Below are 27,346 nucleotides of genomic sequence, written 5' to 3' on the forward strand. Positions count from 1 at the left end.
ACATTCGGCTTCAGACTCTTCAGCCACATGGTATTTTTGTGGCAGCTTCTGGTTCCTTGATCGGTAAAACACCTCAGTGGCCAGGTTGTGAGATCCCTGAGGACAGGTCTGTGTTCTCAACCACAACCTACCCGTGTGTCTGCTGCCGAAAGAGCGTTAATAACAAATGATGAAAAGGAATGAATGCAACTGGCCTAGTGAACAAGGGATTCTGTGCAGAATAAAATGTGTTCCATGGACAAGAAATGCTCTACCAACACCTGTGTTGTCAACGCTGACAATACAAAAGCCAAAGAAAGGCATGAAATGACTTGGAATGTGAAGGAAAGCTCCTGACTGATATTTCTCTCTTTTTATCACCCTGGTCCTTGACACCACCAAGTATCTCAGTGGGGGTGGACAGATGGGAAACAAGGTATGCAGTATGTCAGGTTAAACATGGGGGCCATGGAGTATGGGTGACAGGACAGGAGCCACAGGGGGTCGGGGTGCAGTGGGGAGGCCCGGACGGAGAGCAGGGACCCCTGGAGATGAGGTGGCCGGCTCTGGGTCTCGGGGAGGAAAGTGCTGGCCCAGGGAAGGCAAGCCTGTCACCCAGGTAGGAGCGTCAGGTGTTCTGGGAATAGCCTGGGGAGCTGAGTCCAGCTGGAGAGGGGGCTTGAGAGGGGGACAGGTAACAGGCCTTGCTGGTGGCTGCTGCCCGCCTAAACCCCCCGCAGTGGGATGGAAGACCATAGGAGGGATCTTGAGCAGAGAGAGGAGACGGCATGTACGTTGTGAAGACTGGGTTTTGGCTGCTGTGTGGAAGAGGCTGAAGCAGGCAAAGGTGGGCCTGGGGGCTGCAGGGTGTCTTGGGGCCCCAAAGGCAGGATGTGGGCCCCAAAGACGTCGCATCCTAACACCTGGAGCTGACAGATAAGTTGCTGTGCTTCCAGGAGGAACCTGACTGAGTAACTGGAGACGCTGGGATCACCTAGATTACCAGGTGGAATCAACCCTGTCACAAAGGCAGGCGAATGAGAGCCAGCAGCCGGAGAACAGCAGGGAACACACAAGAAAAGGCCCCTTGGATCCAGGGTCACGGGGACCCCCACTTTCTCCAGTTCCACCTTTGCTGTAACGTTTAGGGAGCTTAGAGGCTCATTCAAACCACGCAATTTCCTTGCAGACCCTGTGACTTGGGCTTTACATTTACTACCGCCCCACCCCATCTGCCCTGCGTGGCTGTCTCATTCTCTCATGACCTGGGTGACCTCTCATGCTTCCCTGAATTCATGGAAGTGAGCTGGAGTGGAGGCTTCGGGCTTCGCCCCTTGGAAGTGAGAGGCAGCTCGCTTGGATGGACCTCAGCTGTGCCCCTTACAGGCTGCGTGTCCCTGCGTGAGCTGTTAGGCTGTCAGCCTCTGTGCCCTTGAGGGGGTGTCATCATGGTGTCGTGAACATCGGCTGGCTTAACCCACAGAGCGTCTCGGGTTCAGTGAGTTTGGCACACGGCGAGTGCCGTCCCTGTCATCATCATGGTCGTCCTAACAGAACTTGCGCTAAGTCTGAATTCTATCGGGCAGCCCCATGGCTCAGCGGTTTGGCACGGCCTTCAGCCCAGGGTGTGATCCTGGAGACCCGGGATCGAGTCCCACGTTGGGCTCCCTGCATGGAGCCTGCTTCTCCCCCTGCCTGTGTCTCTGCCTCTCTCTCTCTCTCTGTGTCTTTCATAAATAAATAATCTTAAAAAAAATCTGAATTTTATCTAAGGCTTGCTGTTCCTGGTCTCATGAACTTCAGGTGTTGCTTCGTGACTGATGTTTGTGTTTCGAAACTGAGGATCCAGGTGGCAGGAGCGGTTCCTCGAGTGTGCGTGTTGGTTCTTTGTCCTGCAATCGGTACACACCCCAGTTGTTTGCAGACACCATCTGGAACTCCCTCTCGGTTGCACCTACGTGGGCTCCTGAGAAGTTGGGACATTGACGGACACAAGGCAGCTTCTCCACAGTGAATGAGCCCCGATATATTCCCATGGCTCTCCCCACAACACAGGGCCAGGAGCCCTTCCTTTTAGACAAATTGGCTTCCTAGGCTGTCTAGAACGCGAGCCGGATCACGCTGAGCCACAAAGACTCCAAAACATAAAAACCAGAGACCCTCTTCAGCAATTCGTGTAAGGTGCGTACAGCACCTTTGATAGAATGAGAGAACACTAATGATTTTTTTTTTCGATTCAAATAAACCTCTCCCCTTCACGTGCGGCTCAATCCGAGTTACCTTCTGCACATCACAAGTGATTCCCTGTTAACCTCAAATTAAAAGAAAGGTGCACTTGTGCCCGGCCATCTGTGCAGTTTTGTGTCATGTCATTTCAAAGTCCTGTACAAGCGCATCTCCTCTCCTCGCCTTCTGGGGCTGGCTGTGAACGTGAAGGTGAACTTGGATCGTGCATTGGACTGTTGAGCTGCGTGCCCCACGGAAACAGCCTGGGTGCTGAGAAAGTGGGGCACATCTGTTCCCCCATAATGTGCCTGACACAGAGGAGAGGAAGAGAGGACGTAAGGATTTTCCCATCTGCTCCATCAGCATGAGGCAGGTGCACCGGTGGGATGTCCTACGCCGTCAGCCCCAGGTGGTGCCCTCAAGCAGGATGAGGGGCAGCACCTGCCTGACCGCCTGAGGCCAGGCTCTCCCACTGGGAGATGCTGGGCAATCCAGCCTTGTCTATCTCGGCAGGGAGGGAGGGACCGAGCCTCGGATTCAGACTCCAAACCAGCATGCACTGAGTCCCTACTGTGCGCATGCTGCGCTAAAAGTTTTGTTAAGTGGTTGCTAGACCTGGCGTCCTTAATCCTTTTTTATTTTTTTAAATTTCTTTCTTCATTCAGGAGAGTCACACAGAGAGAGGCAGAGACACAGGCAGAGGGAGAAGCAGGCTCCATGTAGGGAGCCCGATGTGGGACTCGATCCCAGGACTCCGGGATCACGCCCTGAGCCAAAGGCAGATGCTCAACCATGGAGCCACCCAGGTGCCCCTGCTCTCACTCATTCTAAGAGCTGCACAGAAAAACGCAGCTGAGAATAAATGCAAAACCAACAATCTTGTTGACTGGGAATATACTTGGGTAGAGAGGTTGAAACATGGCCTTAAATGTATTTAAAGTGATGACAGAGTAATTACAGTGGCAAAATTAGGCACCTATAAGACGGAAAAATACGCTTAAAGCAAAACATGATATTTCCGGGAATGTGAGAACGACCATATCCCGCCCGCGCTCCCAGGCTGGAGGCTGCAGGCCTGGTCTCTGCAGCGCTGGCAGTTCCTGCTCCGTCCGCCAGGGGTCCTGCCCTGCCCCTGAGTAGAGCTCTTCCAGATTGTCCCCCTGCTACTCGAAGCCTGCCAGATAGGCCACCCTCATCTCCCAAATATCAGTCTGCTGGAATTTATCTGCGTGAGATATTCGCCCCACATCCCCGAAGGAGGCTTTAGGTTGAAGGTCTCTATGACATCATGGGTTGGGTAACTGTGGAGGACGGTGGGAGGGAGCCGCCCGGTGCAGGACACTATAAGCAGCATCCTCGGCCTCTGTCCATCAGGCCCCGGTGGCACCTGCCATCCCAGTGTGAAAACCAGGATGTCGGGAGCAAAACCAGCCCCACTGATTACACCTGCCCCAGACAGAAGCCCCTGCCCTCTGGCTGCGTCCCACTGTTCTTCAAAGTTGCTGTTCATTACGTCGTACGTTTTTCTGCTCATTACGCAGAGGGGAGGTTTCTGAATCCCCTATGCAGTGGGGTGTGGGGGCCCCGACTGGCTCTGACTAGGCCGTGTCTCAAAATGAAACACACCCTTTTCCGTGCACGCGAGAACGTGCATGGCTGGGTCTGCCCCTGCTCGCGTGCTGGCGGGATGCTGGGGGCCAAGTTCGGCCGCCAAGGCTCAACAGGACGTCTGCGGAGCTGAGGTCCAACTGCACACCAAGCATCAGAGGCCATGCTCTCAGCGCTGCGCTGTTGCGAGGCCTACTCAGCTTTGCTGCTAAGTTCGTCCCTCAGTGGGGACACTGCTACTCATCCACCACTCAGCTGACCCACTAAGAGGCCACAGACTATTTCAATTATGTTCTACCCGGAAAATACTGAAAATGAGATGGAGGAGCGATCTGCAGGATGTGAAAACATTTTGGTAACAAATGGGCCCATCCTGAATGCGGAGCTCTTTGCCTTGAAATTCCTGCCACTTCCTTCACCCTTGAAGGAGATCCAAACCAAGAGCAATGACCGGACCGCTGTGATTCCAACCAGGAGCGCGCACGGGCTCCTGACCCAGCTCTGGGTCCCGGGGCCTGTGCGGCGGAGGGTCAACGCTCCTGCCTGCGTTTGGCGAATTTAAACACCTTCCAGACGACCCACTGTGGTCTCAGTGCTGATGAGGGAAATCCTGCAAGGTCCAGCAGCTCAGTTTGTCCAGGGAACTTCAAGGCTTGGAAAAAAAGCAAGGGGAGGGATGGAGCAGGACCTGGCTTTCTGCTGCACGAAGCTGCAGCTACGCATCTGGCTCGTGGGCCCTGGGGTGAGATGCCTCGGATGTTCCCAGCACGGTGTGGCCTCAACGAGAGACTTGGGGACCAAAGTAGAGACACGAAACAAAGCTGAATTCAGACGGTGTTTTTCTAGGAGAGCTGGATATGGGGACAGTACGGGGAAACACACCACTGCCTCTGTCAATGCAAGGTTTCTTTTCAGAGGCACAAAACATAGCTGATAAGCCTCACAGAGGCAGGCTGTTTTCTAGAAGGGCATCGTGGTCACTGAGCCAGCCGAACAATAGATGCATTTCTTCGTGCTCACTGGAAGCAGTGATTGTTTCTGGGATTGCTGCCGGTCACCCGATAAGCTGCCTAAAGGAATTCTGTGAGAAATGACCCAGGCAGAAAAAATTCTTGGAAGCCCACGCAGGCATATGGAGCATGTGTGACGTAGGTTCTGAAGCACAGATGAGATCCTCTCATCCAGGGCAGAGTGCAGGTGCACGCCCCACATCGGGCTCACCTGCCCACGGGAGCTGCACCTGAGCGGGGAAACAGGGGCGTCCACACACACACTCCGCTGGACTCTCCCAAGGAAGAGGAGAAATTAAACTCCTCATCACCCCACGCTTGGAAATACATGGAGCCGCACACACCCGGGCCACAGAGGTGACCGCTGGCGACACCATGCCGCACCTGCTATAGGACGCTGGGACCTGTCAGCGGTACGTGTGCACTCTGGACCCACTGCTCCCGGGAATCGTGCCGCACTCCTTTCTTCGGCTCCCGGTAACGTGCTCCTGACTCCTGGGCTCCTGGGCAGGTGGGGTGCCAGGAGTCTGTCCGTGCAATGCACAAACTGTTCCCCCGTATTTCAAACATTCTTTCTTGGTTGAGGAATTCAAGATACATTTGTTTTTTTTTTTTTACAGGTTTTTTTTTCTTCTTCTTTTTTTTTAAAAAGATTTTATTTATTTATTCATGAAAGACAGAAAAAGAGAGGCAGAGACACAGGCAGAGGGAGGATAAGCAGCCTCCCTGCAAGGAGCCCCATGTGGGACTCGATCTTGGGAATCCGGGATCACGCCCTGAGCCAAAGGCAGACGCTCAACCACTGAGCCACCCAGGTGTCCCTCAAGATACAATTGTCAAAGTCATCAATTTTCAACCCAAACTAGACCAAAGGGCCTAGGTTTTTTGTTTTGTTTTGTTTTATTTTTCCTGTTTTTGGCTGGTGTCTTTTTCTTTTTCTTTTTTTTTGACAGAGTGGAATATTTTCTCAGTGCAAGAAACACAGAGTGTGGGCTACCTGCGAAGGAAGGGGGTCATCTCCTGTAGGCAACATTTCGAACAATGTCTTCTGAGCTTAGGAAAATCATGATGGAAGGAATTGCTCCTTTTATACCACTGCCTGCTGGACAGGTTCCGTGTGTCCCCACGTATTTGGTGTAGGGCAGGTGCAGTACCACGAGCTGCAGACACGTTCAGGTCTGGTCATGATGACGCCACAGGCTGGACCTGGTGTCTCCAGGGTCCCGAGGTCAGTTCAGTGGGGAAGCAGTGGTGTTAGAGCATCTCTGGCTCTCTTGTGGAGAGAATGCACGGTGGACGCTTTTTACATAAGTTAGGTTATGCTTTTAGCCGGAAGCTTTAGCTTTCATCCACATTTTACCAACCAGAAAACTCAAGAAACTGGTATTTGGGATTTCCAGATCAAATACCAAATCTAGCAACAATTACAGGGGCTAAAGGTAATATGTAGAGATCGGATTCTAGATAATCTTAGATAATTCTTACTATTTACTTTTCTCGATGGTTGAGAGTAAAAGTACCGGCCTTCTGCTTAAGTTTGCCCAGATGTTACCAGTTTATGCCTCTATTCCTTTCTTTGATTTAATTTTTGGTGACTGTAGCTTCCTCCTCTACCCCCTCCTCTCCCCTCCTCCCTCAAACACTGTGCCCATACCCCAGTTGTATTTTCCAAAACCCTGGGCACCCAAAGCTTTTATTTGAGGGTATTCTGTATACAAAAGTGCTAAAGTTGGTCAGTACTTACATGTTGAATAAAACTGAAAATATTTATGATTTGCAAAATAAGTTTTGAATGGGTGACCTCATATCAAAGCAAAGCCAACTGTGTAGTGTTAGGGCTCGTGAGATGGTGCAGGGGGAGAGGCTGGCCAGCTCAGCCATGCCAGCTGGGGGCCGGGCAGTGGTGCATGGTGCCCGCCCACCGCACAGCCCACGTGCACACACAGTCTTACCTTCACGGCATACTCTGCCTCAGTAGCTTTGTGCACACAGCGCTTGCACACGGAGTAGGAGCCCACCCCGATGTCCTCTTTGATCTCATAGCCATCAGTGAAGTGGATGTTGTTTCCATGTAGCTGCTGCAGAGAGAGACCCAGGGCAGAGATTGCTGGCAGTGCTCTCTAAGGCAAAGACACAACCACAGGCACACAGGGGCAGCCAGGGAGGTTCCAGATGGTCACTCGAGGTCACTGAGGCCAGGGGTTAATGGAATCATGAAGGTCATGCTGCTGGTCAGCAATGATTCCAGATCTAAATCCCCACTGCCCTCATCTCTCCAGTATGAGCTTAACTTTTTAGACCACAATACTCAGTGTCAGCTGACTGGCCACATTTCCCCCCAAGGATCCAAGAGGATGTGAATCCAGAGCCAGGAGCACAGAAGCCCCTGTGGATAACGGGTGTGTGGTTCTGACACTCGAGGCCAGAGTGGTGTCTGGGTGTCAACATCTAATGGGAACTCACACCCCGGGGTGTCGCAGTCACAGCCCACGTCTGCCCATATGCACAAGCCTCCCCTCTCTGTACTGAGCACAGACAAAAAGCCACTAATATCAGTATACACCATCACAGCAAGTGTCCCCATTGGAAATTGTCAGTTCCCAGAGGGCCCTGGAGAGAGAAATAGGGAAATCTAACGCTCTCTAATTTTCCCTGACATTGTCCTTAAATAAAACATAATCACAATTTCTTTTTAGAATTCTCTAAAAGAGAATTAGAGTATCTGGTTACTTAAAATGTGGAAAACTCCTTCTAAAAAATTTCCTCCTGGGATCCCTGGGTGGCGCAGCGGTTTGGCGCCTGCCTTTGGCCCAGGGCGCGATCCTGGAAACCCGGGATCGAATCCCACGTCGGGCTCCCGGTGCATGGAGCCTGCTTCTCCCTCTGCCTGTGTCTCTGCCTCTCTCTCTCTCTCTGTGTGACTATCATAAAAAAAAAAAAATAAAAAATAAAAAAAAAAAAAAGGTCTGCAGGGTGGAGAAAAACCTTGCTTTCCTTAAAAAAATAAAAAAAAATAAAAATAAAAAATATCCTCCGAATTGATCCCCCAAACAGCACATTTCACAACAGGGAAGTGGCACCCGCAAACCGAACCACTCTCCTAGGGTGCCAGTCCTATCCATACCGTGACCCCTGCAGGGCTCCAGCCACAGGCCGACCCCGGGGACATTCTGATCAGAACTCTTCTCCCTTTGTTAGGATGACTGTGGCGCAGGGGTGAGAGCCACAGCTCAGATCACCTTGGGACTCGGTAACACCCAGGAGGCTGGGAAGAGTTGGTGGCAGAAAGTACACGTGGCACCAGCACCCCGGCACCCAGGCTGACTCTCAGTCCACGTGCGACACGGGTGCAAGCATCTCTCCACCCACACCTGCTGGAGGCGGGGGCAGCCGTGCAGGACGGGGTTACCTGCACGATGGGATGGACCGTGGCTTTGTGCAGATCTTGTTGCGAGGGCTCCTGGACCAGACTTGAGGCCACAAAACTGAATCCTCTAAACAGATGATGTGCATTGGCGCTGGGGGGGACACCGGGTGAGTCTGCAGGTAACAACGAGAGCATTCAACCTTCCAGGAGGGGCCTACTATTTTGCATTCTCCAATCTCTTTTGCTTAATTTATGACACCATACAGCTTGGGTTGTGCTAGGGAGTAACTGAAGTGCTAAGGACACAGAGAAATCATTCTCTCCACATTTATGCATTAATAAGAGGTAGAATTTTCTAAGCATATGAGCTCAGCGCATGGTCGTGTTAAAGGGTAGCTATAGCAAGGTGATTCTGAAACAGTGGCTAATCCACATCCTGTAGGTTAGATTTCTGGATGCGGAGTAGGAACATCTTGTGGTAGGCTTATGGTCTTTTTTTTTTTTTAAACTTAAGCCAACAGGAAAGCTAGTTTGGTCACGCACAAACCAGCTGCCTACTGGATTGCACGGATTGATGAGAGATGCCAGACCAAGATGTAAAAACCCCTCAAACATACTAGTCAGAAACTAGTCATGAGATCATCAAAGTTTTAAATTTTCTTTTATCCAGCTCATGTGCCTGCCTTTATTTATTTATTTATTTATTTATTTATTTATTTATTTATTTATTTTTGCATTTTAAATACTGTACCCAAAACCAGCATCCCCTGGATGATTCTAAAGCACGCTAAGTTCTACTTATGCCGTCTATGGTTCAGGCACACCAGCCACGCCAACCAAACGTTAGGGGTGATGACTTCCACAAGGACCCATCTGAACTTGCGCTGATTGCCCTGAGCCTGCCCGCCAGCTCTGCGGGTCCCTGCAGGGAGAGGCAGCCTTGGCGATAGAAGGTGATAGAAGGTACGGCTGTGTACTTCGTGCCCCACCGCCAGTTCAGAGACAAAGCTTGTTTGATCTGCAAATTCTCCACTTACTAACAAAAGTGCATCAGTGCAAGGTAAACGAGCTGTTCTTCCCCCAAAGCAACACACTCTTCAGCAGCTGTAAATGAGCCTCTTGAGCTATATGCTCTGCCTTTACCATTTGCAGGGCTCTGGCTAATTCTCTGGGATGAGCTCAAAGTCTTAAATCTAAAGCCCTAAGCGCCCTGGGGGTTGAAGATCATTCAACGTGGATGTATCGGTTGTGCTCTGTAGAGACCTCCAGGGCAGCAGGTGGTAGCATGGGGGCTTTCAGGAGCAGAAAGACCTCAAAGCTGCAATTCTGTGCAAGTGAAAGGCAGAGAGTGGGAAGCAAGCCGGGGAGCCGGAGCCCCGGGTCTGGAGCAGCTTGGCGCCCGCCGCGCTTCCGTCTCTGCTGTCTGGAGGCACATGGTTTTCAGATTCTAAAAACTACTCTGTGCTGCAGCCTTCTGGGTTTTAATGAAGCTTCTCCAGTCTAGCATGGTGGGAATTTATTTCCCAGCGCCAACCGCCTAACTTAAAGGGAATAAAGTGGATTCTCTGTTCCAAGTTTCTCCACATAGTATATTGTATTTGACCATCTCTGTTTCACGATTATCCATAAAAATCATAGAAAGTTTCAGATTCAAAAGTTAAGAAGAATCCCCATAGACAAGGGATTTCTTCCTTTTTTTTCTTTTCCACGTAACACCATTATGTAACAGATACGTCACTGTGTGGACTGGATCATGTTCCCCCAAAATTTATAGTTTGAAGCCCTAACCTTCCATGTGACTGTCTTTGGAGATGGGGTCTTTCGGGAAGTAATTAAGGTGAAATGAGGTCATGAGATCTGCTCCAAGAGCACTGGTGTCCTTATAAGAAGAGAGAGCGAGCAGGGATCTCTCTTTTCCTCCTCGTGGGCAGAATGAAGCCGGGTGAGGACACACAGAAGGTGGCCGTCTGCAAGCCACGAAGAAAACTCTCACCAGGAATCAAAATAAATGTCTGTTGATCGAAGTGGCCATCAGGGCAGCCTGGGCAGACCAAGACAATCAACATACCTCAAAAAAATTAATATTAACTCATTAATGTCACAAAATGAGAACTTCTAGAGGGACGGATGAGCTCTGACTCTTCAAGTCAAGAGTGACTGTTGATCTTCATGAAAGCTAAGTATACGTGTCGTGTGCTGTGGGGACGTCCAGTAGCTGACACAACTTTTCTGACAGGTGTGTGGGGTTTGCATGAATAAGATCTACGGTTCACACAGCTATGGGCTTTGCCTTCCTCCTCCCACAGAACCCTCTTGATACATGAGAGATTTTCATTGTCTTGAGGTTCTCTTCTGTGCCTGCCTGAAAGAAGCGGTCCCTGGATTGGCAGCTCAGAACGAGAGGCAGCAGGTGAGGGGGACTCTACGGAACTCCTAGATAATTTCCAAACCAGATGCTGCTGGGGTGGCAGCAAGGGTGGAGAGATGACTGAGAACTGGTTCTATCACTTAAACCTCCATGGTGGACCAGAAAACAAGAAAGTCAAACAGAACCAGTTTTCTCCAAGGAAGCTTTCCTGAACCTGAGATCTGCTGGCTCCTAAGTCACTCTCCCTAACTGACCCAGGAGGAGGACCCACAACTGGCCAGCACCCCGGGTCTGCATGCACTCACGCGGGCACACACCTGTGGGCGTCCGTGCTGTGAACTCGGGGTCAAAGTGGAAGGTGTCCTCGGGCCTGCCCACTGCTGGCTTGAACGGCGGCTTGATCTCCTTCCTGTACAGCTTCTGCAGGGAAAGCAGGACGGGACAGTGAGGAGCTACGGACACCTCGAAACATGCCATAGAGCAGCAGACCCTGATGTTGGGGAGGGGAAGACATGCTTCGAATACTCCGCCCCGGTTTTCACCTGCTGCCAGCCCCTCTGCACACTCTGACGTATACGTGAATACGTGTGGAATCCAGTAAGTCACGTGTTGATATTATGTAGAATATATGATATAATTACATCCTATAAGGGCCACAATTGAAGGTATGAGGGTCTGGACACATGCTAAGTAATCTCCATTTAGGGCAACATGAGGTTTTAAGCCTTTTTGGGGGGGCACAATTTTTCTTTTTGAATTTTTCTCTTCAAGTCCAATCTGGCTGGACAGTAATGTCTTAGCCCACCCCAGGTAACAGCAGGGAGGGGCCCCTGCTGCTTGGCACCCTCCCCCGCCCTGGCCACTGCGGGGCCAGCACGTGGGGAACGCTGGGAAAGCCCCCTGCTAGAATCGAACCAGGTCCCTCCGGTGCACACGCATCCCAGAGTCTGTGACCGGGGACCACAGTACTTTCCTCGGGCACCCCAGATTTGGGGGTCCAGACCCCTCTGCTCAAGTGGGCAGAGTTGTGCTTTTGCGTTCCTTTACATGCATTTGTGTGTCTTGATGGGCTGCTGAGAATGCCTGAATCCTGAGGAGGATCGGCCCTTCTCCGGAATGGCCACATCTGGCCCTGACCCTGAGTCACGGAGCCAGAAAATCCACGCCCCTCACTGCTTCACTCTGACACTGGCTTCCTTGAAAATGTGGTCTAAACCTGATTGCGTTGTCTTCAGTGCTCTCAGGCAAATCAACAATTCGTTCTTTTGGGGAGATTCAACTATGGGAACAATGCAGTTTGGAATCAGGCCTGGGTAAAGCTGCCGATGGGGAAGAAGCAAGCCGGGGGAGGAGGGGAAAGTGGGACCGGCCTGGGAGGTGAGCCCTGGGATGGAGAGGCATTGGGGGGCCTCAAGGCAGCTGCTCCTAGCTGAGGCTGAGGGGGCGTCTGCGGGGTGGGCTTCAGAACGTCGCAGTCCTTGTCAGTCGGCGTGCCCTGGGAGCGGAGTCACGGCACTGGCCGGCGTGCTGAGAACCTGGCAGGTCGGCACACCCAGGGCCTGGACACCAGGAGGGGAGTCTGGCTGCAACCATGTAGCATGAGTTTTCCCAGTTTTGCCCAGGCCCTTTCTTGACTCTTCTATGTCTGTAGGTCTGCAACCAGGGACCCTCGTGGCTCAGAAAACAAACGCAGCGACCTCCGTCCAGATCTGCTCTAAATCTCTCCATGACACAGAAAAGCAGATTTTATCACCTTGACTTTACAGGTGAGGGAACCCAGGCAAAGGCAGGTTGGGTGAGTGGTGTAAGGTCAGGAGCGAGTGAGGGTCAGCAGGAAGAGGACCTGCTTTTCCCCTTACAGCACCACTCACGGGGCAGGAGGGCGCAGTGCCCCATCCCTGCCCAGAGCACACCCTTCCAGAAGCCACGGCAGCCACAGAAACTGCCAGGTGCGGCTGATAGAACAACCACTGTGTCTGGGATCAGGGAGGCGGGGGGCAGAGGCCGGCATGGCTGGTGACCACCAGGTGCCCCCGGTTTGCGAGAGGCAGGAGCTGGGGCACAGGGCAGAGCAGAGCTCGGGTTGTGCACCTGGGAGCCGTGGGAGGAAAACGAATGCGTTGACTCCGCCCTGGATTATCTGGTCATTTCCTGCCCTGGGTGAATAGATTTCATTAGGAATTGATTTACTTCCTAAGCTCTTTCCAGAAATAGAAAGATGCTACTTTCCGCGGTGACGCACTCTGGGGTGGGAATAAACTTCCATGATGTGTGCACTTGTCAGAGGAAATCTAATAAGGCCAAGCGAAGTGTGCTTCCTTATTAAAATGTTAGCGGTTACTGAGACCGATGGCCGAGGCGCAGCCCTGCGGGGCTCAGACCCTTTCTGCTCACAACAGGGATTCTCCGGCGGTATTTGAGCTGGGTTATTAAATCAATACCTGTCCTGCTCAAGGAAAACTCACATCCTCTCCCTGGTCAGGCATGTGTTCTCTTGCAGGTGGGCGACAGGTTAGGGAGGAAGCTAGTGGGGAGGGGAGGGAGCCGGAGGGAGAGGAGAAGGGGAATCCCAACTAAGCCAGGCTCCTGCTTTAGGAACAGGGGGGTTTATTTACAGGCACACAGAACTGGCTGTCACTTAACCCAAATGAGCAGTGAGAGGCGAGCCGTTTGCATGTGGGGCTGGAGGTCATACATTTCAGCTGCTCTTCTCCCTGCAGCTCCACTGACACAGGGACCCCTGGAAGCAGGAGGCTGAGACCTGCTCCCAGTCTCAAACCTGCAGATAAAACATCCCCAGAACCCAGGGCTTTTCAACAGAAGCAGTTTTGCTCTACAATGGAACACCAAGCAGCACCTGGAGGCGTCTGCGGTCAGGACCGTGTGCATGTGCGGGCCCCCAGGGGGTAGATTCCAGGCTGCTGGGGACACCCTGCAGGCTCGTTTCCGTCCGACCACCAACAGTATAACCACACCAGCTCCAATGAGAAGCAGGGCTGCGTCGTCAAGGCCACTGGCACTTTTTCAAACCCCCTTCCCCTCCCTGCAGAAACCTGCACAGCTCTGCTGCTTGTCCTGCCATCCCTCCACGCCCCTGCCATGGGGGGAGGATACCAAGGCTTTGAGAATCCAAGTGGACCATGAAAGCACAGGCGCCTCCTCAGACCACACTGACTCTCAGGCCACGTGCTTTACCCCAGTCTTTCGCCTGCCTCACCCCCAATAGCCACACAGAGGCCCAGGCCTGAAGGCTGACCTTGTGGGGAGACAAGGCTCCCATTTTCCAAGTCTTTATACGTAAGGGAAAGGAATTCATCAGAATGGCATCTGTCACCTAGCAGTGGTGCTGCTGTGCACATCGTTTAGGTGGAGAGGACTGCCTCCCTTTAGCTCCAGTATTTAGCAATAACTCAGGGAGCAGAGGATGTGGTACCTCCTGGCTTCCCCCACCCCAGGACCCCTGGGCTGGCCTGCCTGGTTCAGATTCCCAATTCCTCCCTCCTAATGCACACCCAGCCCAGTGTGTGCCCCCAAAACTGGTCACAGAACCCAGCCATTGCTCAGCAGCACAATTATAGCATGTATGTCTAGTTTTCCTTAGGCCTTCGAACCTCCTCTGTAAGCCTGTGCTTCATTAAGGAAATCCTAACTGACCAGAAGGGAGAGCGTGGGAGAGAGAGCCCACCGAGGGCTCGCTGGTGGGCGGGCTCCCTCGAGGGCCCCTCAGCCCCCGGAACACTCATCCCTGTTCTCGGTCCACCTGTGAGCATAGCCTGTGCAAGGGCAGCCCCAGAACACCACCGTTCCTCCCGGTCCCCGAGGAGGCTGTGGTTTCATCCTGGTTCTGAGCAGGTAGCAAAGGGCTGTGTAAGGTACCCAGGTGCCCTCTGTGCTCTGGATGGCTCCTGATGCAGTCTTAAAGGTCAGTCAATTTCTTCCTATAACTGGGTAAACTTTGGGCTAATGTGTGCTAATATGTGTTACTATTACACATGCTTTTCTTTCCCTGTGTTCAAACCTAGGAGTGGGTTTGGGGTTTCAGGGCAAAGATACTCGTGCTTCTCATTTTGGAATGTAAGCGGCAGTACACAGGGTTAAATCGAGAGCGATTGGCAGCCACGTTCTGTGTAGGTCTTGAGCTTGACGAGATGCATTATAATTCTGACCTAGATTCCCCTCTCTGAGCCTCTGGAACAGTCCATCCCACACTGACAGAAAGGGAATGGGGGTCTTATGATCAAATTCACCGGGCATCGCTTTAAATCACCTCGGCCGTCCCGGGATCTTAGGATGACACAACAAGTCGCAGCCACATGGGAATGGATTCGCACGTCATGCCAGGAGGCTCTGGGCAGGTGCACCAGGGCTATTTATACCTAAACGACCTTCCGGTGACGAAGGGGAGAACCGGGGGGCACAGTGAGAGTGGTGACAGGGTAATGTGATAGGAAGCTGCTTCTAGCCTGGGGTCACAGACCTAACATCTGCTTTCTGCAGGCAGCTCTGGCTCCAGGCATCTCAAAATTAACATTCTCCAATTAGGAAAGGGCACACAGCAAGCTATAGATTATTCCTGAAATAGCAACACAGAAATAATGTGGAATTGATGCTAGCCTGGCAGGGGTAACAGGGAGAAATCAAATGGCTCCAGGTTCCCCCACCCCGCCCCTGGGGGATCTGATGGGTCTGTGGTCCACGCAGCAGGACTCTGTCTACACAGCTTACCCCTCGCTGAAAGCAGTTCCAGCCAAAGTATCTGTATTTATAAAACTGCTGAACTGAGAGGCGGTTATTCATTGAACAAAGAGTCCTGTCGGGCTCCTTGAAAGGAGAAGCTCTTCTGGTGTATTTAACATGGGAATAAACTGATAGAAATCTTTCTAGCAGGCAGTGGGAGGAGCCCCCTCACCCTCTGACACAGGCCCCGAGATGCTGGCCAGTAGCCAACTGCTCCTGGGAACCGAACCCCTAAACTCCCCTCTGCACAGTCTTGTGGGCGAGAAGACTTCTGTCTGCAACTTCTGGTCACATGTCCGGCAAGGTGGGGACTTTGGGTCACGCTGCCAGTTAGCCCACGGGCCCTGGGCTCTCTTCTTCCTGCCCCGTGCCTTGGTTTCTCACGGGAGACCCTCCCACCGCAGAGTGACCACTGCTGGTACCCTTGGAAGGGTCACAAATGCAAACAGAGCGACACCAGCACAAGCTGCCAGCATTCATAAAAGTAGTCGCGATATCGGGTTCTGAACAGGTACGGTGAGGGCCCCAGGCTCGGCCAGGAAACCAGAGGCTGGTCAGCAGGTGTCGGAGGGCAGTGGGGTGCCAGGCCACGCTGCGTGTCTTCCTCGGGGCCTGTGGTGTGGAACTTCCGTGCAGCTATGGGCAGTTTGCGTGGTGTAGGTGCAGGACTTGGGGGCTGTCATGTTTCATTTGTCTCGTGAGACAGAGCAGCTTTCATGAAGTCTGCTCCGCAGCAGACGTTCACCTGTTCGGCTTTGCAGACAGGTGAACAGTAGAGCAGGACGGTCTGGGGCAGTGGCCTCACCTGCACCGTGGGTGGACTTCTTCCGCTCCTGCAGGTCACCTGAAAATTGCTGCTGGCAGTTTCAGGTCACAGAGAGAAGCAGAAAGTGGAATAAATACCCTTGCACTTTCCAGGGCGGATCCTGAGGCAGGCCCTGGGTTCAGGCAGGTCAGGGAAGTGGCTCTGCGTTGTCCTCACGAGCCTCTGCCGGGCAGAGGGAATGCCTCCTGGTAGTCAGAGTTTTTGCAGACGCTGCTCTGCTGTGGTTTGCTTATCTAAGCTGCCGAAACAGAACGGGCACGTCTGGACACAGAGTTAGTAACATTACTCCCCAGATGCCTCGCATGTTCGTGTCCGCTTTCTCAGACTGCCACTTGCCAGGTGGGCGACGGGGAGCCACGCTGGACACCAAGACTCACGGCTTGGGGGTGGGGAGGGAGGGTGGCGATGGGGGCCCCGGGAGGCCCCTGGCAGCTGCGAGAAGGCTGTGGTCCCCAGGAGGGCTTGGCTAGTTGCATCTCCCCCCAGATGTCCTGGCCTGCCCGCGTTCTCTGCGGCGGTCCTCTCTCCGACGGGACGCCTCCACGGTACACCTCTTCTGTGGCTGGACCGTGCAGCCGTCGGATGATGAGCAGCTTGGGGACAGCTGTGTCTTTCCATTGCTATAGTGCGGACACCCTGCTCGCTCACCTGGACACGGCCAAGCGCCAAGTATCATTTATGAAATACATGAATTTGCACAAAAGTGGTGACTCAGAGCTCCTCTCCCTTAACCACTGACTGGCTGCTTTCATTCAGGGCCTGGGATGGAGTGCGATCCTTCCATCTCTCTGTCCCTCCCTCGTCAGCCTCGGGCAAATATGGAAGTGACAGCACATATGCTTGGTCCCCATGAATCCGAAGGGCCTCTCTCAGAAGCAAAATGAAACAAAATGCTAAAAGCAACAAGAGAAACTTCCCGTCCTCTGTTTTAGTCCCAATCACTTTGAAATAAAGCAGAATGCCACATTCTTGGTGCAGAAATCCCATGACCACGTTTGCCCTGCAGGGACCTGGCCCCATGTGTGGAGACAAGATGAGCCGTGCACACCGAGGCCGGTATCGTGGCTGGACTCTCACCGGGCACGGCTCCTAACACTGCAGAAAGAAGCCGGCCTCTGCTCAGAGCTCACGCGGACCTGGGCTTTCTGGGATGCACACGAGCTCAACCTGCAGAGCACACTCAAGGTCATCATCGTGCTATGAAAGTTCGAGGCGTTTCATAAAGTTGTCTTGGCTCCCCTGTGCATGGCCACTCCTTCAGGGGTGCCCTGTCTTGGCTGAGAGAAGCATCTGTCTGCAGCACTTGCCAGCAGCTCCTCTTGTTCCAGGTGGCTGTGTCGAGAGGTCCCCGGAGCCGTGTGGCCGGGCCTCCCACCCTCTCAGCTGCAGCCCTCAGATCTCCCACACCACGCGGCCAGCTCCCCTACTCTGCCCCAGCGATCCAGTTCTCCTGTTTTCTCGTCGGTGTAGGCAGGGGCTGTGGTGTTCCTGCCCCGAGAGCCTTTCCCGCCTGCTCCCCTGCTCCCTCGCTCACCCACTATTCATCGAGTGCCTCCTCTGCCCCAGCCTGTCTCAGAGGCAACATTGGCAGTGACTCCTGAGCTTTTGGGGCTTCCATCCCGGGGGCAGGGGATGGGGACTGAGAACACCATGAAGCGGGGACATGATGCACTGGAAGGTGATGAGGAGCCAGGGATGGAGGAAGGTCAGGGGGCCAGGGCACTGGGTGAGGAGCAGTGGTATTAGAAGGGTGGCTCGGGTGGGACAGGCTTTTCAGAGATCTCAGGAGTGCTTAGGGACATGTGGGCCGATGTGCTCGGCAGAAGAGGCCTGAGAGGCTGGCGTGGAGGGCACAGCTCCGGTTCCCTGCCTCCTCCCCTCCGTGGTGCTCTTCACAGCGCAGCCTTCTCTCCATGACTCAGTGCATGTCCTCCCCTTCCTGCCTCTCTCTCTGGACCCCGTGGCAAAGCCTAGGGTGTCACGGCCAGCTCTGTCCCCACATCCTGGAGGTGCCTGAAACGTGGTCAACAGCGTGGCCAAGTCTGTGCAACAGTGCATAATAAGAGAAGGGGGTATGCAGCTCTGCTCTGGTGCCTGTGCCCGGAAGGGACAACATCTGGCAGAGGGGACTGTGCCCCAGCTTGTGGGGCTCCTGCCCTTGGTGTGGCGCTGGCCTCTGGGGCTAGCACACAGCCTGAGGCCTCATCACCACACACGAACAGCAGAGCTTCTGTGCTGGGTGGGACTCGTGAATGATCCACCGACAAAGATCTTTAGGAGCCTGTGTGTGAGTTGAGGGCGACCGGGCTCCTTATAAGCTCACATCTCAGTAAGCGAAGGGAGAAGAGATTTCACAGGCAGGTCGTGGCTTTGATGTCTTTGTTTCCACTTTTCTAAATGCAAGCTGATGTCGACTGGGCCCTTTAACGAGGCCTGTGTACCTGGCGGGGAGGTCACAGGTGTGCCAGCATCTCGAGGGCTTCTCTCGTCTCGCCGTTGAAAAGAAACCAAACCTCGTAAAAGCTCCATAATCGGAACGGCAGAAGGGGGTTTTAAGGAAGCTTGTGCTCTCCCTGCTGGTCCACTTTCACAGGGGGAGAAGGGAGGTCGGGAAAGGTCAGAAGGTCCGGGAACAGCTGGTCCCCTACGGCACTGATGTCAGCACCTTCTCGGAGGTAACAACCGTGGGGGGCCGAGGGCGGTTGGCCACGGAGCCACCTGCTGCTGGAACTCGCTCAGGTGACAGAAAATAACAGAAGCCGACGGCCTCTGTTCTGCAGGGGACATTCATATATAAATATATGTATTTCACATTCTGTTAAGATCCCCCGAGGTTAATCTGTGAGCTCCAGAAAAGAAACCTCGGAATGTGCCTGCTGTGTGAACCAAAGGAAAGGACCAGAAGACACTGGCATCCACGGGGGATGCCTTCGTTACACACAAAGCACAGCCACGGCCGCTCAGAGGCACCGTCCCCAAGCTGACGGGTTAGGAGGCGGCTCCGAGAGGCTGGTCGGGGTGAGGGTCCGGAACTCCTCTGCCAGCATCCAGCTCCAAGCAGCATCTTGGCAACCACCTGGAGAACTGGAGCCAGAGGCCTACGTCTGATGGGCCCCTCCCTCCAGGTGGCATCTGGGCATCAGGCCTGTGTACAGCAGAAGTCCGGGGGGGTCGGTTCAGCCAGAGCCCCTCCCGGTGGCCTTCCAACCATGGCCCCCCACCTGCCCCCTGGCTATAAATCCCACTGCCCCAGCTAGCCAGAGTTGAGCCCCATCTCTCTCCTACTGCAGACCCTGTCCCCATGGTCCCTGAACTCATCCCGACATAAGTCTTCCTTATGTCACTAACAAGTGTCACCAATAACTTTGTCTTTAACAGTTGGATTTTTTTTTCTTTAATGGCTCTGTAAGAAGGGGTAGCTGTGTGGGCCTGAGCCCCAAAAGAGAGACTGGGAAAGCGGTACGGAATTCGAGATGCCAGCGGTTCAGCACTAAGGAGCACTGTGCAGTGGGGCCCGGTGGCCTGGAGATCCAGTGACCCAGCAGCCTGGTGATCCACAGGGGGCCCAGAGACCCAGAGACCCAGCAGCTTGGAGACCCACAGGGACTCAGAGACCCAAAGACCCAGAGACCCAGCAGCTCAGCAGCCTGGAGACTCACAGGGGCCCAGAAGCCCAGAGACCCAGAGACCCAGCAACCTGGAGACCCACAGGGGCCCAGACACCCAGAAACCCAGCAGCCCAGCAGCCTGGACACCCACAGGGGCCCAGGGACCCAGAGATCCAGAGACCCAGCAGCCTGGAGACCCACAGGGACTCAGAGACCCAGAGAACCAGCAGCTCAGCAGCCTGGAGAGCCACAGGGACTCAGAGACCCAGAGACCCAGCAGCTCAGCAGCCTGGAGAGCCAGAGTGGCCCAGGGGCCCAGAGACCCAGAGCCCAGAAACCCGGCAGCCCAGCAGTCTGAGACCCACAGGGACTCAGAGACCCAGAAACCCAGCAGCCTGGCAACCTGGAGACCCACAGGGACTCAGAGACGCAGAGACCCAGCAGCCTGGAGACCCACAGGGACTCAGAGACCCAGAGACCCAGCAGCCCAGCAGCCTGGAGACTCATAGGGCCCAGGAACCCAGAGACCCCAAGACCCAGTCTGGAGACCCACAGGGGCCCAAGGGCCCAGAGACCCAGCAGCTCAGCAGCCTAGAGACTCACAGGAGCCCAAGAGCCCAGAGACCCAGCAACCTGGAGACACAGAGGCCCAGGGGCCCAGAGACCCAGAGAACTGGCAGCCCAGTGACCCGGTGCCCTGAGGGGCTCCTGCAGCCTGTTACTGGGTGGAAGGTGATCTCTGCTCTGTCCTCAGCAGGTGGGAGTAGCAGCAGGGTCATCTCAACCTGCCTCCAAAGGGCCAAGTGCTAAAGGGATTTTCGGCCTGGCACTGCAGGAAGGGGGTCTCTGGTCTGTGCCTATAAAATGCCAGCCTGTTCAGAGGGCTCCTGAGGCAGGCCCCCGCTCCAGGTGACAGGGCTGCGGTCACCCCTGGTCTGTACCAAGCTGGTGCACCTTCCACCTCACCTCCCCATCATGCAGGGCAGTGGGCACTGTGCAACTCACATTCCAGTCTATGGTCACAAAGAAAGGATGCCGCTTGATCTCTTCCACCCCGTCGATGCCAGCACCTGTCGGAGGACAAAGCAGAGGTGAGCATCAGAACAAACTCCTGGTTTCCTGACCTCTGATAGCTTCTGGCACAGCAGTGTGAGGGGCTGGAGGGGGGTGGGGGGTGCCCGGAGCAGCTCCCAATGCCTTCTTCCTGAGGGAAGGGGCCCCTTCTCCCCTGCTTCCCTGCCTCCACAGCTCTGTAGGGCTGTGACAGGGCCAGGGCAGGGGTGGGGCAGGCTGGAAGCTTTCTGCTGCAGGTGTGGAGGTGCCTGGAAACTCGGAGGGGGAGCTGAGGCCCATCACAGCCTGGCTGCGTGTGTGCATGTGTGCATCGGTCTATCTGTCTATGTATGTAGCTATGCATATATCTATGTATCTTTTAAAAAAATTATTTATTCATTTGAGACAGAGAGACAGAGAGAGAGAAAGAAAGTATGAGCAAGAGGAGATGAAGAGGGAGGAGAAGCAGACTCCCCACTGAGCCTGGAGCCAAACATGGGACTCGATTCCAGGACCTGGAGATCATGACCTGAGCTAAAGGCAGATGCCCAACTATCTGAGTCACCCAGGTGCCCTTCTATCTATCTATCTATCTATCTATCTATCTATCTATCTATCTATCTATCTATCTATCTATCATCTATCCATCCCATCCATCCATCCATCCATCCATCCATCCATCCATCCATCCATCCAAGTAGGTTCCGTGTCTGACCTGGGGCTCAAGCTCACAACCCCGAGATCAAGAGTCACATGCTCTCCCGACTGAGCCCTGCAGCTCCTGCCCCCTGGCTGCACTCTCGTACCTACTAATCCTAGCTCAGCCTGGCCTTCCAGAAGAAGGAGAACGAGCAGAAGCAGCAGGAGGGCAGACCACAGTGCAGAGCGCCCTGTTAGATGGCTCTGGGTTTACAGGGAGAGGAAGAGAGCCAGGACCTCGAGAGGCTGCTTCCAGCGGGACAGAACCCAGAGAGAGACTGGCATCCACCCCCGGGGCCGCCCGGGGCCCTGGAGACTGCTTATAAATAGTTCTGCTGGGTTTGTTAGTTCTCTTTTCACTTTGCTGCGTACATTAAATCCCAAGGCCGGGTGGGGGGTGGGGTTGGGGGAAAGGTCGAATCTGCAGAAAACAGAGGACTCAGGCAGGGAAATGTTTTGCCCCACATGGTGACGTCATTATACATTTGCCTGAAGCACACAGGCCAGCGCTGGTGCATCCATTGTCAAAGTGCACGGCACTGACACCACTTCAGGGCTTGGGCAAACTGTCTAGGGGGTGGGGGGCATACATGGGAACTTGCTGTACTTGCTGTTCTGTTTTTCTCTCAATGCTGTTCTAAAAATAAGTCTATTAGTCCAGAGAAACCAAAATCCCGAGGCCCTAAGAGCTCCGTGTTTTCTCCAGGATGGGAGGCTGGAGAGGAGCCTCAGTGGGTGATGGAGGGCACTGGGGGCTTGGGGACGTGGGAAGGGGAAGCAGGCCATGGGGGCTGGGCTGTCTCCAGCCAGCTCTTGTCCCAAGCCTGGGGAAGGGGGTTCTGTGTCACTCGGTTTGTGAGATATAGACTTCCCGATTCTGCACCCCACCCTGAGCTCTGCAGGTCAAGGCCTGGTTCAGGGGTTCCCTGTTCAGCCAGCACCCCAGAAAGGTGGCTGGTGGTGGCTGCTGGCTGCTATGGGAAGGAGCAGGAGCAGGAAGGTGTGTAGAGGACCAGGGAGCCACCCCAAGGTGCTGTGGCCACCCTGGCACTGCCCATCCAGCCACACTGTCAGGGCCTGGGAAGTCGGGTGGAGTCCTCCATCCAGGGTGCTGGGATCCCAGGAGCTGAAGTCCTCCTGGATTGGGCTGGATGCTTTCACATCCTAATCCCCTGACTGCCCTTTCCTGGTATTTCCGTGGTTGTGGGCACCACTCACGTGACCAGAAGGTGGGACAGTTCACCCCCACCTCTGACCTCCAGGGAGGGGAGACGGCTGGCGGTGGAGCCCATCACCAACCCCCCGTGATTTCATGGAGCACGCCTAAGTAGTGAAAGCCCTTGTGAAAGCCCCATACATCAGGGTTTGGAGAGTTTCTGAGCTGATGAACAAAAATGCATCCATGTGCTGGTGGGGGGGTGGTGGCACATCCCAAATTCCAAGGGGACTCCCTCAGACCTCACCCTAGGTACCTCTTTATCTGTATCCTTTAAAACATCCTTTGTAATAAACTGGTAAAAGAAAGTGAAATGATTTCCTGAGTTCTGTGAGCTGTTTCAGCACATCATCAGACCCACAGAAGGGGTCTCGGAAACTCCTGATGTATAGCTGGTTGGTGGGGAGCACAGGAGACGCCCTGGGCGGGGGACTGGCATCTGAAGTGGGGCATCTAGTGGGACTGTGCCACCTCCGGCTGGTTAGAGCCAGAGCTGAAGTGAATCGTAGGACACCGAGCTGGTGTCTCCTGGGAAGTGAAGACTTCGCTCGTGTGGAAAACCCACAGGTCTGGTGTCACAAGTATTGGCGCGAGTAGAGGGAAATGGGTTCTATATTCGAGGACCTCCCCCTGAAGACCTCTCTGGATTTCCGAGTCTGGCTCCCTTGTTCCCGGATCTGATCCCAGCAGCTAGCAGCCTGTGACGGGTACCCAGACGGCTGCTGTAGAAAACCGTGCAGAACAAATCAGCGCTCTGACTCCCAGCACTGGCTCCCGTCAGCCCATCGCCGATCCCCTTTGATGAAGACCAGAACTCTGAGCTCAAAAATCCTCCTGGTCCTGAGGATTAAAGTGGAAGGAAACCCCACCCCGGATCTGCACTGCTTCCCAGCTCTTTCTTTGGTGAGTGCTGCCGGGCTGCCAGAAGCCCTATGGGTCGGTTGGCGGGGGGCACTTCGAGCACACACGTCCGAGCCCAAGGGTGCAGGCACCTGCAGGGGGACTCATCGCTACATTTCTTTGAAGAATCTGCTTTGCATCTTGTACCCGTTGCATTTCACCCTCATCCGTCATTTGCAAATACACGGTCTGCAGGGATTTGAACCAAGTGAGACACAAACGGAAATACAGATTTGGGTGTGACTCCGAGTTCTGTGCTGGGTTTTCTCGGATACCCAATCAGCACATTTTTATCTGCACCTTCTTTCTTCTGCTGCAGTGAGATTTTTATCCCATGTTTGTGCTTTGAAGCCTCAGCAAACAGTCGACAGTGAATTAATTAACACTTGGGTTATTGCTAAAAAATTATAGGTGTTCGTTCCAAAAGGAGGAAAATGTGAAACGGAAGGAAAAGTTCTTCTGCACACGGTTCTTCGGGGCTACCTCACCGTCCCCTGTGCGCACACCACACACGGTCATTGTTTTGGATCTAGTCTTATTTATCCTCTCCCGAGACGTGTCAAGCAGGCCGCTTTGTATCCATGACCCCTTCTTACGTCAACTGAACAGCAGAGCCAGTCGGGCAGGGTTGAGCAGGGTTGGGGGCTGGGAAAGTCAGGGAGGGTTTGTGCAGATGCCTGGGTCACACCTGGGTGCTGCGGGCTCTGACCCGATGCCGTGGAGATCTCCCCCTGCCCCACGCGGAGGGCTGCGATTGGTCCCTATCACACAGAGCTGGTGAGGGCACATCCTTACTGGTGGAGATGTTGGGGACAGAGGGGGTACTTCTCTCTTTTTAGGCAGGTGACTCACGTCCTCCACGCCAGGTAAAGATGAGTTGAGAAGTTCAATGGAGCAGTAGCTCTGGGAGCTCACAGTCGACTCTCGGGAGTAGGAACATGTAGTCACCTGTGGCCCGTTGGCAAATGGGCGTATCACAGGGCGTGTCCACGTGGACCCGAGTCTCAGACTCCTGCACGCGGGGTGAGGGTGTGATCTCTCATCCAGGCGGCCCTTCCTTACGTCCACGGGTCACGGTGAGTGTGCCCTCCTCCCGTGCTCAGCACCGGGTGCGTCCAGCCCTCCGCTGCTCACAGCGTTGACAAGGTGAACACTTTCACCGTGGGGTTCATCGGCACTGGGCTTCCACCTTCTCAGTAACTTAGTCTCAAAAGGTTTCGGTATCTGCCCCTAATATTTCTACTGTTTCTTCAGTTCCACGGACAGTGTTGGGAACGTTTCATCCCTGGGGCCCCTGAGATGCCTCTGAAGTAGTCACTCTGTTGTTTTGGTGCCACACGGCATCCATCTAGAATTCTTTTCTTTTTAAATTTTTATTATCATTTGTTTTTTAAATTCTATTTAAAGATTTTATTTATTTATTCATGAGAGACACAAAGAGAGAGGCAGAGACACAGACAGAGGGAGAAGCAGGCTCCCTTTGGGGAGCCGGATGCAGGACTTGATCCCAGGATCCCAGGATTACCACCTGAGCCGAAGGCAGACGCTCAACCACTGAGCCACCCAGGTGCCCCCTTTTTTTTAATTTTAAATTTTAATTTTTTTAAGTGACCTCTACCCCCAACGTGGGGCTCGAACTCACAACCCTGAGATCAAGAGTCACATGCTTCCCCAACTGAGCCGTCCAGGTGACCCTTATGTCCAATTCCCGGCACGTGTTCAGAACACGCTTACTTTCGGTTACCATCCTTGCTTCCTCGAACTCCACCGACTGGCACACCTGTAATATCCAGGCTATCCTGTCGGGCAGGTGAACACGAGGTCTGTTTTTTATGTCTTATTCACTCACATGCAATCTACACATTATTTTTCATAGTCTCGAAACTATTTTGCTGTCCCTTTGAAATTTCATTTGTTCAGTGTTTAAAACATTTGCTGGGCTGTGTCTCGGAGGACACTGGTGTGAGCCGACCGCGCCTTGTTCTTGACCAAGCTGTCAGAGGTTGGCCAGCTGCTGATGGGACCCAGGATGGGACCTCGGAGACCAGCCTATAAAGCATGTCTTGGGGAGACCAACGTTGGGGAGTAGAACAGAAACAAGAAACACAGAAAATCCCCTGCTAGTGGGTGGCTCCGTGCAGACAGGTGTGCCTGAGATGGGATCTGATGTGGTCTACACAGCTGTGCTATTTTATATGGACCAGTGCACCTCATTCCTTTCTCTGCCACATACTCCTCTGGGCGTCTGAGAATCTCCTAGAAGGTCCTCTAGGAAGACACAGAGGCTCACGAGGGATGACGAGGTAGAGAGCTGTCAGCTTTGAAAAACCCTGGGGAATGGGTTTCCTCCCTTTTAGCACCCATCCTAATCTTCCATCCCTCGGGAAGGTCTGGAAAGCAGGCCAACTTCGCTGGAGAGGCGTTTACTCTCTGCCCTGCTCTGCAAACCCATTCACAAGAACGGCCACCACTGGTGGCCTTCCTGAGCCCGGAGGCGCACCCTGAGGTTCTGGAGGGCTCGGCCCGGACCTCACCAGGGCGCCACCCTGGCCTGAGCACACAGATGCCAGTGTGGGGGCGGGGCTCAAGCTTGTCCTTGACCTCCTGGACTTGCGAATCTTTCAGAGTGAGGAGTGTCACACCTGGAAGGCACCTCGAGGGTGGAGATGAGGACACGGAGGCCCAGCCCAGGGACTCATCTCCCCAGGCCTCCCTCTTAGAGCACGCCTGACCCCCTCCTCCATCTCCCCGTTGGCCTCTGTGGACCAACCTGTCAGCGACACAAGCCCCGAGAGGCTTTCTCTAGAGCACAGTGAGACCATCCCCTGGCTGTGCCCTTCAGGGGGACCCCTCCAGGGATGCCCTGGCAGCCCCTGCTTGGCCTGCACCACCTCCTCCAGCGCCCCCCTCAGGCACAGAGATCACGCATGCCCCTCGCCCGTCTTCTGCAACTTTGCCCTCTGACTCCCTCCCGGGAACAGCAGCTGTTTGGGGGCCACCGACATACTTAGCACAGGGTCGCATCGTACAATGAGTTGTACCCTCGCCTAATTCAGAGTCGTCAGCTGTCGTGCCTCCGCACAAAGTCACAGTGGGAATGAACACAAGTGGCGCTCCAAGACTCCCGAGGTCCGTGAAGTGTGGAAGCTCGCTGCTTGCCCCGCAGGAAACTGCCTGCTCCCCCCCGCGCACCCCGCCCTCCGGGACTGCCAGCTCCGATGGCTCTGTCCCTCCCGCCTTCTGCCCGCAGCACCCTGCCCTTGCACACCTGCCGTGACTGGCTTTTCCGGTTTGCAGGTTTGCCTGTTAGGCCCAAGGCCGAGGACTGGAGCTCCCCTTGGAGGCTGCCAGCACCATCTGTCCGCGTCACCGGCACCTGCTCAGGTGTACACAGCTCGGTTGCCAAGCAGCGAATACCTCTAGTCAGCAGCAGGTTAGAGACCTAGATTCAGAGTCTTGAGTGAGGACATTCCGGGGGATACTGAGGCAGAAGTGCCACTGGCTTTAGACCTGGTGGCCGTGGCGGGGCCTTCCTGCAAGCCATGGTGGAGGAGGGGCCTCGGCATCTTCATCTGCAAAGTGTCAGAGGTCAAGCAGAGGCACCTTTGCTCTTTCTTCCAGGTGTACACTTCTGTGCACCTGCCCTTGGAGGGTGTCCCTCTGAAATTCTTGTACTGGTGTTCTGACCCCTCAGAACCTCAGAACGTGACCTTATCTGTAAGTGGGGACACCGCAGATATGGCTAGTTA

At 54.2% G+C, this 27,346-nt stretch overlaps 1 protein-coding gene across 7 annotated transcripts in view; it reads right to left on the reverse strand.

The window, feature by feature from the left end:
• The window catches only part of RPS6KA2 (ribosomal protein S6 kinase A2), a 345,125-nt gene that overhangs the window by 22,076 nt on the left and 295,703 nt on the right, over positions 1-27,346 (reverse strand). For all 7 annotated transcript variants that reach the window (XM_035712790.2, XM_049114343.1, XM_025422731.3 and 4 more), the window contains 4 exons: positions 20,735-20,799; positions 10,876-10,978; positions 8,233-8,363; positions 6,776-6,901 (listed from right to left, as the gene is read on the reverse strand). In XM_035712790.2, the coding sequence (XP_035568683.1) occupies positions 6,776-6,901; positions 8,233-8,363; positions 10,876-10,978; positions 20,735-20,799 (425 nt within the window). The remainder of the gene's footprint in view (positions 1-6,775; positions 6,902-8,232; positions 8,364-10,875; positions 10,979-20,734; positions 20,800-27,346) is intronic.

Source organism: Canis lupus, chromosome 1, assembly GCF_003254725.2.
Source record: "Canis lupus dingo isolate Sandy chromosome 1, ASM325472v2, whole genome shotgun sequence".
In the NCBI taxonomy this organism is placed as follows: Eukaryota; Metazoa; Chordata; class Mammalia; order Carnivora; family Canidae; genus Canis; species Canis lupus.